Genomic DNA, 15,485 nt, shown 5'->3' with positions numbered 1-15,485 from the left:
GCGCGTGCAATAAAATCTCCAAATTATAATTCAATTATTTCATCTTTTCTTTTAATGGGGAGCAAAAAAATATGTGTTCTCTTTACGTGTTATATAATAATCACTATATTGCAGAACAATTACATGTTAGAAAGACTATAATTGACACTGGGGTGACGTTTGATGTTTCACTGACATTCTCACCCTGTGTACTGTAAGAGTTTTCTGCAGGAACAGGCGCTACCATCCCGTTCCATGTGATCTAACTCAACCTCAATCCCTCTGTGGCGCAACACACACAGGTAGTGGATTAGTGTGACGTGTGTGTATCTTGAGAGCAGTTGAGCAGCTTTGGAAACACCTTTGGAGCAGGGCCAAATGCAGAAGGGGAAAAGCACAGAGCAAAGGAAGGTACATATCAGATCTGGATCAGAAAACACGGCCTCTGTACACAGTGAACCGTTGAACCCAAAGCAACATGAGAATCCTGTGCGTTTATTTTATTTATATCAACATTATAATCACACATTCATTTGCTCTAGGTACATGATGTTTGCTTGTCACTGAGTTATGGACAGCCACACAGAGCAATAACAGCATAGGCACACACACACACACCCTCTTGGTACCACAAACAGAAGGATTTCGTCAAACTAAGCAATAAAAGAAACACATTTGCCCTCGTTCACACTGTCCTGCTCTAAAATACAGTTAGGGAGTAAGCTCAGCTCACTCAGCTTGGGTTAAACAAGAGGAAACACTCCTTAGGGGTCTTAAAGAGTCTGTTTTCCAGCATTTTAAATAGCAGCTGATTCATTCCAGCCTCCTTAACAGGCTCCCCGATTCAACTGGAGAGCCACTAACAGACAGAGAGGATGTCAGGAAACAAAAGACAGCCACCTAACCGTGATCTCCCATCTGTTTCTGTCAATCTACCTTCTTATAACCATGGATACAGTAAGGCATCAGTAACACGCTTCACGCTTGTTGGTCCACACGGCTGGTTAGGAAAACCCCACCTGAGTCTACAGCATGTATCACTGAAATTTGAGCAGCTAAGGTTTACGTCAACCTGATATTCAGATGTTTGCCTCGGATATGCTTCGTCGTGGAAGTCTGTGACTGAGATCCTGCGGAAAGAAATGCATGTAGAGTAAATGACAACATCAATTGGACTACATAAAATGAGGTACAGTTGCTCAAGTTTAGACATCAAGAGAAAACTCAAACATTTTACAATAAAGCTATTAAAATACAGTCTTTTCTGTCTGTTTCTGAGTGGAAAGTAATCCAAATGTCACTTAAAAGTATCGTATAACACTGTGACAGAGCCAAGCGAACTGTTCCCCCTGCTTCTGTGCTCAGCAGCTTGTTATTTAGAATACAGACATGAGAGTAGTATTGATCCTCTCATCTCACTCTCTGCAAGAAAGTGAATCAATCCCAAAATATGAAACAATTCCTCCAAGGTAATCAGATTACACCACAGAGCTTTAGTAGGTTTAAACAGCAGGCTTCTTTACAGACTATAGATTAAAGCAGGTAGTTAAGTAATAGCTAGGCGATGACCTTCCACACCCCTGAGTATACAGATGTAATGGGACAAGTCAAAAATACATACGACTGAAACAGGCATTTAATGTCTAACTTGTCGAGGTACTTGGTATATTAGCCATGGACGCCGTTTCTGCTATAGTGATGGAAAAAAATTCTGTTAATCCATTTTAATAAGAAACTTCACCTCAAAATGACGAGTTAGTGTCTCAAAATAATGAGAAACGTCCTTAAAATAATGACTCTTTATCTCGAAAACACTGAGGAATGTAACCAAAATAATGAGTAAGTATCTTAAAATAATGAGAAATGTTCTGAAAAAAGGATAATAAGGATATAAATTCATTTTTGTAATGACTTAACAGGATCTTTTCTTCATCAATGGCAGAAATGGACTCCCTTAATGGCTATATGATTCAATACATTATTAAACCTGTGGTCCACTGAACACAAAACCGACTTTATATAACACACCCATGGGTGTCAAAATTTTTCAAAAATATGCCTTATTCATACACATAAAATACAGAAATAGACATATACCTTTGTACATACAGTTAAGTTAAAAAATATACAAATATAATTCACATAATTAAATAGGATATGGTGGTGGCTTCAAGTTTCAAGATTCTACACCGGATCTGGGGTGATAAAGTGCTTCAAGTGTTCAAGTCTTTGTTTTTCATTGCAGTTTTTACCCTACATAACTGGGAGTCGTCTGTAACCATAAGTCTGGTTTCCATGTGAGTTAAAAGTCATCCAGTTCAACGTCGCTCTCTTTGGGTTTGCGGCGTTTGACCCTGCCCGGCGAGCGGCTCCTTCTCTGGCCCGTACCGCCACCGGTGGATCCACCAGCAGCCATTTTGGGCACTTCTATGGAGTTCACAGGGTTATGAGGTGGATCTGTGTCAATGTCCTCCATGGAACCGGGCTGGGACTCCACAGAGGTCCTGGTGATCTGATGGAGGAGAGCGCCATCTTCCTTTTTGTTCACCTCCTCCTCTTCCTCAGGCTTGAACTCTTCAACAGCATCTTCCTCTCCTCCGCCCTCTTTCTCCTCCTCTTCTCCTGTGGCTGCAGTCCCCTCGCGTCCCGATTCATCCGCACTGGTGTTGCTTGCACGTTTGCTGTCGGTGTCGGAGTCTTCGGCATCGGCCTCTTCTCCCTCGGTCACAGTCACCCCCTGGCCCTGAGGGTCAAACAAGATCATTTATATCTGAGCAGTTGTAATTAGCTAAACTGGGTGCTACTAGGACAGCTAAGTGTCACTAATTACAGCGACACATTGGTTACACACCAGAAGTAGTGTCAATCATTGCAGAGAGGCCGCTGTAATAAAGTGAACGCAAGGTTCTAACTAAACATTTTGACAATAACAGCAGACGTCCATCAGTGGAAGCAATGTGTTGCTGCTAAACAAAACAGATTTGTTCAGTCTGTCTAATTGGATAGCGAGATTATCTTTCCCCACAGGCTTAGAATTAGTGGTGAGGCTGCAGGACTGTACTGTAGGTCAGATTCCTCTTTAAGGTGAAGTAGATTTTAACCCAGCAGTCATGTTCAGGCTGTTTAAAATAGATGGTGCTCAAATTGGTATTCATAGCTAGGATGTCAGTTTATTCCCATGCAGGAACAGTCACTGATGTCATCTAGCAGACTGTTTTTAAATGAAAAGAGCAAAAATAATATCTGCACCTGTTTGCACTTCCTCATTAAAAATACCAGTAGTCACTAATTAGAATTTTCATTGGTCTCTTTTTGGTTAATTCTGTTACTCTTCAGTGTACTTCACCATGCACCAGTCGAGTCTGGTGAGAGCTAGCTAGCACCGCTCATTTGGCGATTACTGCTTATTAACACTGTCCTGACCTATCAACATCGTTGTGGAAACGTTGTGCCCACCCTCCAATCTCTCCCCAGGTCACCCCAGTGAGTAAACGGCTAAAATTTGAGCCGCAAACTCCCTTTACCATTGTCACAATGTCATTGCAGCAAGCTCTGTTAGCATTGTTAGCAATGTTAGCATGGCTGGTGGTGCTAACATAATTAACAATACTAAAGAGGTTTTACAGCTCAAAATGAAGCTGCTAACTCACTTCGGTGACCTAGGGGGAGGCCGGAGGGTGGCTAACATATTTTAGCAGCAACGCCATCCCGCCACCGGGACAATGCTACCAGCAGTAATTGCTGAATGAGCGACGCCACCAGCTAGCTTCCTCTAATCTAGGTAGTGCATGATGCAGAGCAGGCAAGACTATTAGCTAACCAGTACAGAGTGGAGGGTGGGCAGTGGGTTAACGCGTCTAGCTGGCTGTCAGCTAAGCTTACAGAGTGTAGAATAAAAGGCAAGACATTTACATCACAAAACATTAAAATTTCGGCACTTTCTGATGGATAGCATTTTGAAATGCGGCGCCAAAGCTCACTGAGTCAATGGGGCTCTTGTATTTCACGTCATTTCACATTTTCCCCCTTAAAATTAACTGGTTACTTACCAGTTAAGGGCTACTGAAACAAAAAAAGTTTATATTGCCTATGAATAATAATAAGGGGTTAAAGTGAATGCGCTAAACTACGGCAACCACAGAGGGTCAAAGCTGAGCCTGAAAGTCATATATGATATAGTGATATATCTAAAACTGACAATTTGGAAAATAATTTTCTAATTGAAAAAAATCCATATGCATGTGATTGATCCTACCTGTGATGAGGTTTTCTCCTCCTCTGAAGCTGCCCCTCCCTGCTCTTCACTCTCTCCTTTCTTTTCATCTTCATGTGACTCCCCTTCAGCAGCATCATCCCCGTCATCTTCATCTTCCGCCTCTGCCGAAGCGCTGACGTTTCCATCCACAAAGTCCTCCACCAGAGTGGATTCTTCATTTTGTGCAGGGCTGTCATTCTCCGTTTCCCCAGATGCCTCTGCCTCCTCCTCCTCACCCTCGCCATTTTCAGTGGTCTCTCCTTCACCTGCTGTTGCCTCTTTTACTGTCTCCTTGTCACCCTCCTCCTCCTCCTCCTCCTCCTCCTCTTCCCCGGTTCCTGTCTCGCCCTCATTGGTTCCTGTCTCTTCTTCATCCTCTGCGTTCTCCCCCTCTTCCTCCCCTGCTTTCTCTTCATCATCTCCTGTCTCATCCTCACCTGTGTTGTCACATGTTTCCTCAGCATCCTCTCCTTCTGCTGTTTCCTCCTCTCCCTCATCTGCTTTGTCGCTCTCCTCTTCATTGCCGGCACAGTGGCATTGACATTCTCCCTCCACTTCCTCCTCCTCTCCATTTTCAGATGTGTCCTCTTCCCCAGCTTCCTCACCACCTGTGTCTTCCTCTTCCTGCTCCTCACCACCTGCACTACTTTCCTCATTTTCAGCTTCTTCCCCCTCCTTTTCTCCTGCCTCACCCCCATCTTCTTCTTTCCCTACTTCCTCATCTTCCTCTGGGATTGTCTCCTCTAAAACAACTTCAGCTTTGATATCCTCTTTAGTTTCTTCCTCTTCCTCTTCTTCTGGTATTGTCTCCTCTAAAACAACTTCAGCTTTGATATCCTCCTTAGTTTCCTCCTCTTCCTCTTCCTCTGGCACAGTCTCCTCTAAAACATCAGCTCTGATATCCTCTTTAGTTTCGTCCTCCTCCTCCTCTTCCTCCTGCAAAACCTCTAAATTTCTTGACTCCTCTACTGTGGCCTCACTAACATCTTCCACCCCTGCAGCTAGTGGCATAGCTGTAGGCAATGGGCTTTTCTTCAGCTGCAGTATCTTAAGGAGGTCAAACTCCATCATCACTGGTGCTGTCGCTGCCAGCGGGTTGGCGTTGAGAGGCCGGGCGGCCATTTTCTTGCGAACACAAGCGTCACAGGGACAGTACTCGTCATCGCTTCGCTGGTCGCTGAACTCACCCGTCAGCTCTCCATCACTTAGGTCCTCACCAGTTTTTACTGACTGGTTCTTCATGACCTGAAAAATAAACCAAACATTATCTTTCTGCCTTTCAAGCAGCAGTATTTTGTTAGATATAAAGACGATTTGGTGGAATTACCTTCAATATTCGACGCCTCCTCTCTGTCATGGTGGAGTCCCTAGAGAGGTTTCCTCTTTGCGGCGGCCGGGGTGTCCTCTCCCCTCTGCCGGCACGACCCTGAATCTTCCTGACCTCACGCTCGATGCTGCTCTGGATGCGTCGGCTCACCTCGTCCCTCAGCTCGCCGATCATTGTATCCAGGATGAGGCTGTCGTCAAGGTCCCAGCGAACTTTGAACTCCGCCATGGCAGTTATGTAGTGGTTCATGAACTGTTTCTCCAGCTTCTTCAGAAGGTGCAGGACCCACACTGGATCAGGGTCTTGGGATTGTCTTTTTGACAAGGGTGCTCGCAGGACAGTCGGGGGCGTGGCTGAGCTGGAGTCCTCCACTGTCTCTCCTTCGTTATCAGTCGGGGATTTGGAGCTGTCATTAACAGAGCTCTTTTCTGATGATGAGGGATTCTCGGTGGCTTTTGGACTATCCAGACTTGGAGGGACCATACTTTGATCTTCACTCTGTACTGGTTCCTCTGTTGTGCTTGTCTCCTCTGCTTCTCCCTCAGTTTCCTTGAGTTCTGCTTCTGCATCTCCCTCCTTCTCCTCCTCTTCTCCAACTTTCTCCACTCCCTCATCCTCATGTACAGAGGTTGTTTTGTTTTGCTTTGCTTCATCTCCACCTTGATTTCCATTCTCCTTCCCTGATCCTCCAGAGCCACTGCTCATCCCCACCCCGGATGAGGACCTCGGTGGAGTCACCTGCTCTTTGCCGACGTCCTTGTCCTCCTTGGCCTCAGTGTTCCTGGGTTCAGTGAGCCAGAGGGACTGAAGGATGGCCATGATGTCCTCATACTGCTGGTTGCGGTCCTTCTGTTGGTCACAGCCAGGACTTACTGTAGGCTCAATGAGCTGGAGCTGGGCTAAACAGTCCAAGAGTCCCCAGGCTGAGTTGCTCAGTCTACGACCATAAACTGGAGACACCTACAGAAGACAGCAGAAGATACAGATTACATAACGTAATCTCACATTCATGCAATCCATCTTAAATCCCTATATATCAGGCATTCTTGAAAAGCTTCACAAGATCAATTCATTTTTCAGATGTTTCTTAAAACTGAGCATTTTCACTTTCTAAATTACTGAATGGTTTTTACCTCTTGGGGCTTCTAAAATTATTCAGATAGCCCACAACAGAGGAAAATATCCTTTACATATTTGCAACCAGTGACAAGATTATACAAGATTGCTTCAATTTAAGGGGTTAAAAACACTAACACTATGTGGATAATTATTTAAATGTGAATATACTGACAGTTCTCTCATGTACTATATGGTTTTGTAGTAGAATAATGCTAAAATGATTGGCCAAAAATTTTGAATTGTTTAACCATTTAGGTAGTTTATTAAATATTCTCTCAAATTACAGCTTCTCAAATGTGAAGATTTGCTGCTTTTCTCTGTTTCATGACTGTAAAATAAACATTTTTAGGTTTTAGACTATTGATTTGACAGAAAATACATTTTAAACTTTATACATTCATTAGTTAATTAAAAAAATACACATTAAACAGTAGTTTTAAGTAACGTTAATAGCTGTTGTATGCAGCCTTCCAAGAGTGCAAAGAGGGCCAATCCAGAAGTTAGTACCGCCCTGGATTCCTTGACAAAAAGACAAGGAGATTTTTCCTTTTGATTTTGTATCATTGCAGAAAATAACCTCTGTGGCAAACAAAAGTTCAGGATATTTACAAGTTGTTCATCAAGGTAATCTTTATAAACACTTCTGAAGCGTAAATGCAATTGCCAGAAGTAACAAGCTAACGTTAGGCTATAAACAAACAAAATTACGTTTGCATTACTTCAGCGTCAACGCCACAATGAGGCTGTGTTTGGCATGACGACGTTCTGTAGTCTCATTTAGCCACTTCTTGGCAAACATCTTTTTAAAGACGTGAAAGCTTCAAAATTCACAAGTGGGGATTTACTGATGTATTTTATCAAAATATAAAAATATCTCTAGCTTGTGTTAACCACAGACCTTATTTCAGGCATTTAACCAAAAACCCATTCAAAAACCAGAGAACCAGAAGTGCAAAAATGCTGCCTAACATCATTGGCTTACCTCAGGCATACTCTGACATCGACCCAGAGAGGAACTCAGAAGAACTTTCATCACTGCAGCTGAACAATTCAAGCTCCTGGGCAGAGAGTCACCGCTCACCAGCAGGTTGTTGGAGCGAGTCCCCGCTGTGTCACCTAGAGCCAGATCTGGACTCCTCTCCACCTCTCCTGCATCACATTCAGCTTCTTCCTTTTTCTCCTCCTCCTCTTCAGCCTCAACTTTCTCCTCCTCACTTACTTTCTCATCCTCTGGACTCTCCTCATCCTTTGCTGCCTCCTTTCCAGGTTTCTCTTCCACCACCTTCTCTTGCTCCTCCTGCTCATTCAGTTCATCACCAAGTGTGAGCATACTGCTGTTAGGGGGAATGCTCCGCAGCCAGTCGCTGACAATCTCGTTGGGGGAAGCATTGGGCAGACAGCCAGGTGACAGCTCCAGTTCCTCCCGATCCATCTGGTTCTTGCTCCTCTGACACTTTTTACTTGCAGACTTCTCACTGGTTTTACTGGCCTTTGAATGTCGGCTGTGTGGCCGAGCAGCAGCCATGGTTTCCTTCAGCATGTCAGCAGCGGACAGAGAGTGAGACAGAAAGCTCTCACTACACGACTCCACTTTGCTGCCTGGTCTGGAGTTGTGTAAAGGACAGGGGCTTGAGGATTTGACATTTTTCTTTTGAGAATCAGATGTTTTGACACTGCCACTGGATTTGGCCTTGTGATCTTTGACTGAATCCTCACCTTTTGAGGCTTTTATTTTTGAGCCTGAGTGAGTTGAAGCTGCCGACTCAGGCTTGAGGCAACAAGGACTCTTGGAGTGGACACTGGTTACCTTGTATGCGATATCTTCTTTCCCTTCCACCTTACTGGCTGGTCTACTGACAGCCTGATTTTCAGTGTCATTATCCCCTGAATCTCCAGCTGCAGTGGCATTTTTAGTGCTGGCACTTTCAGGGGATTTGCTCTGAACTTTAGCACTTGCTGCTGACATTGCAGAGGACGCCCTGTTGTCTGGAACATCCATATTGCTAGCTTTTGTTGTTGAAGCAGACTTGACACTTCCTGTTTCAGGGTCATTTTCTGCCCTAGTTGGGCTGGCACTCGGAGGCTTACTGTCAAGCATTTGAGCTGCTGCTTTGACACCACACTTACAGCAGGACTTGTGAGACCTGCTGCTTTTGGCTGAAAATGCAGTGGATCCTCTTTCTGATTTTTGCTCTCTATTTTGTTTATCATCATTTCCTCCTGGTGTTTCAATAATAGGGATCTCAACTGCTGGACGATTGTTAGACAAAGTGCTTTTATTGTTGGACTTGTGGGACATGACAGATACCGTTTCCTCCCTTTCTTCCTTCATGGTGGACTGCTCTGTTGCTCTCTTCTTCTCTCCCTTTCTCTCATTGTTTGTGTGAAAAGAAAAACTGGACTTGCCGCTGTCTGAGTCCGCTGTTTCTTGGTCTTCTGGCAACCCAAGAGAGACTGACCCTGATGAGTTTCGACTCAGAGGTTGCTCTGTGCCCCCTGATTCTTTCCTCTGCCTTTTGGTTGAGGACGACAGGATGCTGGTAGCCCGCTCAGAGGCCACCTCACTCTTCAGCTCCTCATCTTCCTTTTTCTCCCCCTCCTTTTCCTTATTTGCCTTTTCAAGTGCCGATGCTGCTCCACAGCGACATTTGGATTTTCCAGATTTTGCAGAGGTTTTAGAGTGAACTGACAAGGCACTGGGCCCTCTTGTCTCTGCAGGCAACAGCTGTTGCACAGGGGATTGAGGGCTGCTGGAGGTTGCAGATTTGGGTGAGTGGGTCCGTGGGGAACATGTCCTCCTGGGTGAGAGCGTTTGGCCATGAGATTTACTCCTTGATGCATTGTCTTCCACAACATTTTCATCTCCTGTTTCAATAACAGCAATATCAGCTGTTCCATTATGATTGGACTTATGCGATATGGTTGAAACATTAGATTTCCCTGATTTAGCCGATGCAACGCTCGGCACTCTCTCTGCTATGTTATTTTCTTCCTCGTTGACCCCTTCTGGTGTTTTAATGGTGACAACATTTGGACTTGGTGACACCGGTTTGAGACTTTTACTAGACTTGTGAGAAGTACCAGACCTCACTGAAGATTTTGACTTTACAGACATGGCACTAGACACCTGCTCTTGATTTTCATCTTGCTTCTCTTCTCCGTTTGTCTCAATAGAAGGAATATCACCTTCATTTGGATTTGGAGATGCTGCAGTGTGGTTTGACTTCTGGGACTTGGAGGACTTTGCAGAGGCGTGCGATTTCCCTGACATGGCGCTGGGGGTTCTGTCCTCTGTGTCCACCTCTGTCTTTGCTGTGTCTTTGGCTGGAGAAACCACTCTTGAACTTTGAGACTTTGCGGAGGTGGCTGATTTAGCAGATATTACACTTTCTGGCCTCTGCAGTTCCTCCTCTGCCTTCACATTTTCTTTTTCCTCAGAGCCTGGAGATGCTGCAATTTCATTGCCACTGTTGTTAGACTTGCATGACTTTGAAGACTTTACAGACATGTTTGACTTGACTGATCTGCCAGACACTTGACTCGCTGCCCTTTCTTTTCCATCTCCTCGAGTTCCTGACCTGGGAGAAAGTGACCTTTCCGAAGCTTTGGTGGCATTATGGGATTTATTTGACTTGGCAGAGAGATTGGACCTGGCTGACACGGCACTGGCTGCTCTTTCCTCTTCCTCCACTCCTTCTTCCTGTCCTGTTGCTTCGATTGCAGGTTCATCAGCTGGAGATACTGCTCTTGCACAATGACTGCAAGTGGACCTGTGAGATGTGGCGGACTTTGCTGACACATCTGATTTGGCTGATTTGGCTGATTTGGCTGATTTAGCAGACTGGGCGCTATCAGGTCTTTCTGTCTTGCCAGACTTGACAGAAAGGGAACTGGGAGTTCTTTTGTTTGTGTCTTCCTCTTCCACAGCTGTATCATCAGTTGGGGAGGCAACCTTAGTTCTTATTTTGACTGAAGCACTGGTCTTAGCTGAAGCACCAGATTTGGCTGACAATGAGCTATGTGCTCTCACTATAGAGTTCTCTCCCTCTGCTTCCTCTCTTGTCTTTATGTCAGCTGTGCAGCTGCAGTTGGACTTGTGAGACTTACTGGACTTGGCAGACACATTGGACTGAGCTGACATGGCACTGGGGTTTCTCTCCTCCTCTTTTTCTGCTGCAACACAAGTGCTGCCATTACAGCCAGACTTGGGTGATCTAACGGACCTGTGGCTTGTGACTGAAGTTGCACTAGGAGCCCTTTCTTCCTCTTTTTGTTCTGTTTCAGGATTGGATGTTCTGGACATGACACTAGATGCTCTGCCCTCCAGTACGTTTGATATCACAGAGCAGCGCCCGTAGTTGGTGAGGTTGGTCTTGTTGGATTGTGTTGACACAGCTGAATCTTCAGAGTCATTCTCCTCACTGTCGTTATTGGCAATCTCTTGACTGGAGAGAGGTGTGGCGGGCTTTGGAGAGGCTTGATGAGAATCATGGGACCTCTGTGATGCTCTGCTATTGGCATCAGAGTTGACCGCACGTCTGCAGCCGCCACAATGAGGACATACACTAGATGCCCTTGACTGCAGAGAAAGCCCTGTGTGACCAGACAAACCACTAACAACCCTCTTTATCTCTTCATCCTCGTCATCTGCAGCCCCCTCCTCCTCTGAGTTTGGGGTCTTAGCTTTGTTGGACCTGCAAGACGCTCTGCTCATTTTGGACCTGGAGCTGGGAACTCGATCTGTCTCCTCTGCTTCTGCTTTTGAATGTGGGGTAGCTGCTCCACAGTGACAGGAGGAGGCTGCAGATACTGCTCTGCTACCTCTTTCTTCTTCCTCCTCACGCTCCTCAGTAGCGTGAACGGAACCGGCCAAGACATTGCTTGTTGGTTTGTCACTCAGGTGACTCTGTGAAGTTGGGGATGGGGATGGTTCGTTGCTATGACAGCAGTGTGAGGCGCTGGGTGGCAGGTCATCATCCTGATCCTCTTTCAGCGATTGCAGGATATGTGAGGAGCTGCTGATTGCAGACAGTGGACGTTCACCGTCTTCCTCCAGCTTTAGCTCATCCTCTACCGACTTCCTGCCAAGTGGTTGTAAGTTGCTCTCCATGGCAACCACTTCACTGCGGCTGCAGCATCGGTTCACCGTGCACACCTCTACATGTGTGTCTCCATCCTGCTCCACCTCTACTCTGCGCTCAACCTGCTCTGACACAAACATCTCCTCCTGGACCAGTTGGCCCTGCGCTGAATTTCCTCCGCAGTTGGAGACTCGTGCTCGACAGCGCACCACCCTCCTGGAATTACATGATGAGGAAGAGCTAGAAGAGTGTGTATGCCTAACCATAGCGTGGGTGTGGCTGGATGTATGTGGAGGAGGGATGGGAGGCTTTCTGACACTGTGTGCCGGGTTTTCCCACAAGTCGTACTGCTGCTCTGGTCTCTGGTAGCAGCAGGGGCAGTGGTTCCCCTCCAACACACGCTGCAGAGGTTGGTTGGAATAATCCACACCCTCTGGGTCAAAGGATGTGGAGTCAGGGTCAGAGCAGCTCTCTGATTGGCCCTGCTGCAGATAATGGGGCTGGGCATGGCTTAGATGGCAACATTCATTGGTGAGAGATGGAGATTTTTTAACTTGTGTTGACCACTGGAGGGTTTCGTCATTGTGTAGGCGAAAACGCACCCTCATCTCCACTGAGAGGCTGCCATCTTTATTGACCAGGACTCGCTTTTCAATGTCGTCGTTCATAATAGCTGGTCTGTTCTGAGAGTAAGAGCTTACACCATTGCCGTATGACTTCTCTGAAGACAAGGAGAAACGGGTGGAGCGGTTTGAGGAATCTGAACGAGGGTGGATGATGCTTTTTTTGGTTTCCAGACCAAAGTTAACTGTGCAGAGACAGAGAGAGAGAAAAAGAAATGTAAATGCAACTAGTAATTCACTTTTTCTTACTCCTTTCACCACTATACTGATCAAACAACAACTTACCATTTTTCTTGCTTTCATGCCCTTCACTGTACTGGCTGGCTCTGGACTGAGCTCCGTGAGGTGGGGATCTTGCTCCTTGAGTAGCAGGAGATCGGGCCCCGTTACCAGGAGTCCTGGGGCCGAGACCAGGTAGTTTTTCTTCTGAGCTCTTCCTAATAAAGTTTACTAGCATTGGGCTGAAGGCTTCCCGGCCAACACACACCAACACGCCAGGACAAGTCATCAGGCTTTGCACACTGTCAATCTGGAAACAAATTCACAAAGTGTCAGCTTCTACAAAACACGCTGCAAATCATGATCATACATTTAAAAACAAATGGCACCTTACCCTGCGTCCCTCTGCAGTGTAGAGCTTGCGAACGTGAAACTGCATCACTTCAGACACCTCATCAAGAAAGGCCCTCAGACTCCTGGTTGACCTCCTGCTTAGCACCACACTCCTCCTCATCCCTGGCTCGCTGTTTTTAACCAGCAGTATCCGCCGCTGCCTGGAAGAGAAATGGCCTGGCGGTGTTGCGGACGAGGATTCGGGCCGCTGAGGCCTCCGACTGTGATGGTACCAGATGCTCGGGCGTTTGCTGGCTAGCTCCATGTTGACTGGCTTCGCATGGCGCCGGTCAGAGCAGACGTAGCAGCCGCCATCCTGGAGCTGCTCCAGGTGTTTGATGGCATGGGTGCCACGAGGAGTGGTCACAGTCCGCACGCCAAATGGCAGAGGCACCTGTATTTAGACACACACACACGTACTGTAAATACAGTACACATCTGTATCGATCTTTACCAGTGTGTGTCCAGATCATATTTCATTCAGCAGGTGAACATTTAAGGAAGTAGAGCTACAGTTGCATCGACACAGCCAGCTTCAAAAGAAATCTCTACATCAGATCTCTGATATCTGTCCCACTAACCTTTTGGGAAAGGTCATCCAGCAGGGCGTCAAAGCATTTGAAGCTGCGCTTGTGGATGGCCATCCTGACGCCCCCAAACTGGCTGTCGCCGCTTTTGTAGAATGTGATCCGCTTGGCCGGGATGGCTGTGGTCACATGGGTGGGGCGTAAGTTGGAGGGGGGCCGCGGAGGGAGGGGTGAGGCATGTTTAGACGGGGGCCGGGGGTCCCACATCCCTTCCTGGACCGAATGCATGCTGTGATCTCACACACACCTGAGGGATACACACAAATTTGCAACACAGAATGTAAAGAAGTTGTTGAATCAGTGACGATCCTGGACTTAAGTAAAGAAGCCCATGAAGGCTTTTGTTTCTAACAACACAAAGGTATGCTTGTTTCATTGTGCTGATAGCAACACCTAACATATGTATGACAGTTAACAGTAGTTAGCTGACTGTCCCAAATAATGCTAACCAGTTTTCATTGCAAATTTTGCCAACACAAGTGGCTATCAGGGGCCACTATTCCTAATTTTTTGGGGAGACCAAAACATTTGCCTCTCCTGATGGTGTGTCCCAGTGTTAAATACCCAAAATGTGCATCTGTCATCATTTATTTATTTTATTATCCTTTAATGTGTTATTTAGCCTTTTGTTTTTCCATTAACACACTTTCTAATCACACTCACAAGGTCACAAGCGTTAATCAGGGTGTTTGCCTGAGGACATCCACTAACAAGACTACCTGGCATATAAAGGTGTTACATGTGTCATTTGGCTCCAGCGGGGGAAGGCTTCTTGTACAAAGTCATCCAAATCAATTAGGAGGCTACCAGGTGAATGGTTTGCCTGATAAACCTAAAAGTGTTTTTTTTACTGCATTATTTCCTGCATTTAATAACCGACACGCCAAAAAAATCGTCAGATTGCCTAAAGATTCGTAATGATTCCCATTCTCCCAAAATAATTTGTGACAAAAGACCTCTGGACTGGCATCTACTGTCGCATAATGTAATATTAATTACAGCAACATGCATATCTATGTATATGTTAGAGACAGAGCTTCCCACAGCCAGCTATATATAGCGTAACGGCCTAGCACACATGTAGAAATCCTATTTGGAGCGGACGTACAAACTTTCTGTCCTGCTTCTGAACAGCTTGCATAATGTGCAGTACGTAATTCATATAGTTTCACTTTGTTATCAGACCTCACAGAGTACAGATTGACACACAAATTTAAACTTTTCTATTTGGTTTAGATGAATTTGAAGACAAAAATCATGTATCATGATATAAGCAGCAATAAAAACGACTGCAATATAAACAGGTGAATCAGTACGAGAGACTACAGCTCAGGGACACTTTGCCTCTTATTTTCAATACAATGATAATACTGTTAATCACGACTGTTAACTCTGATGATTCTCTATAACCCGTGATAAAAAGGTGAATTATAAGAGGGCTTAGCAGGCTTTTAAGTCCCATGAGACTACGGGACTGCAGGCCAAATCACTGCTCTTAGCTGTAGACACTCAACGTGACGCTCTGCCGCTTAATCCCTCTTCAGCCCGACCTCTCCTAACAACTTTACACCTGAAACATCACCACATACACGCATGATTTTTAAATGATATCCAAGCAAACCATTACAAAACAACAAAACAGTGATGAAGAGAACATGATTAGCTGCTGGACTGGAAGAAGGCCTGTGCTTAGCATTTGTCTTTCAATATCTCCCCTGCTGAGGCCTACCTGAAAACACACATATATTGAAAGGATAATCACATTAAATTACAGTATTAGCAGCCAAGTTTTCTTGAGGCAATAAATGACACAAAACAAAACTGGTAGCACATTTTAAAAATACCTTATAACATGACCTATATGCATTCGCCCCTTGAGCATTATAGCAACAAGCTGGGGAA

At 45.5% G+C, this 15,485-nt stretch overlaps 1 protein-coding gene across 1 annotated transcript; it reads right to left on the bottom strand.

Moving 5' to 3' along the window:
- Window positions 1-523: 523 nt before the first annotated feature.
- rp1l1a (rp1 like 1a) lies at window positions 524-13,727 on the bottom strand (the record flags this gene model as incomplete). The annotated part of the gene is made up of 7 exons (XM_049570811.1): window positions 524-2,722; window positions 4,235-5,479; window positions 5,562-6,521; window positions 7,663-12,569; window positions 12,670-12,913; window positions 12,998-13,390; window positions 13,578-13,727. Coding segments are annotated over 7 exons (8,340 nt in total), but the record flags the coding sequence as incomplete, so codon positions are not given.
- Window positions 13,728-15,485: the final 1,758 nt, after the last annotated feature.

Source organism: Epinephelus fuscoguttatus, linkage group LG24, assembly GCF_011397635.1.
Source record: "Epinephelus fuscoguttatus linkage group LG24, E.fuscoguttatus.final_Chr_v1".
Lineage (NCBI taxonomy): Eukaryota > Metazoa > Chordata > Actinopteri > Perciformes > Serranidae > Epinephelus > Epinephelus fuscoguttatus.
Note: the sequence above shows the minus strand (reverse complement) of the source record. Positions and strands in the feature narration are given on the sequence as shown.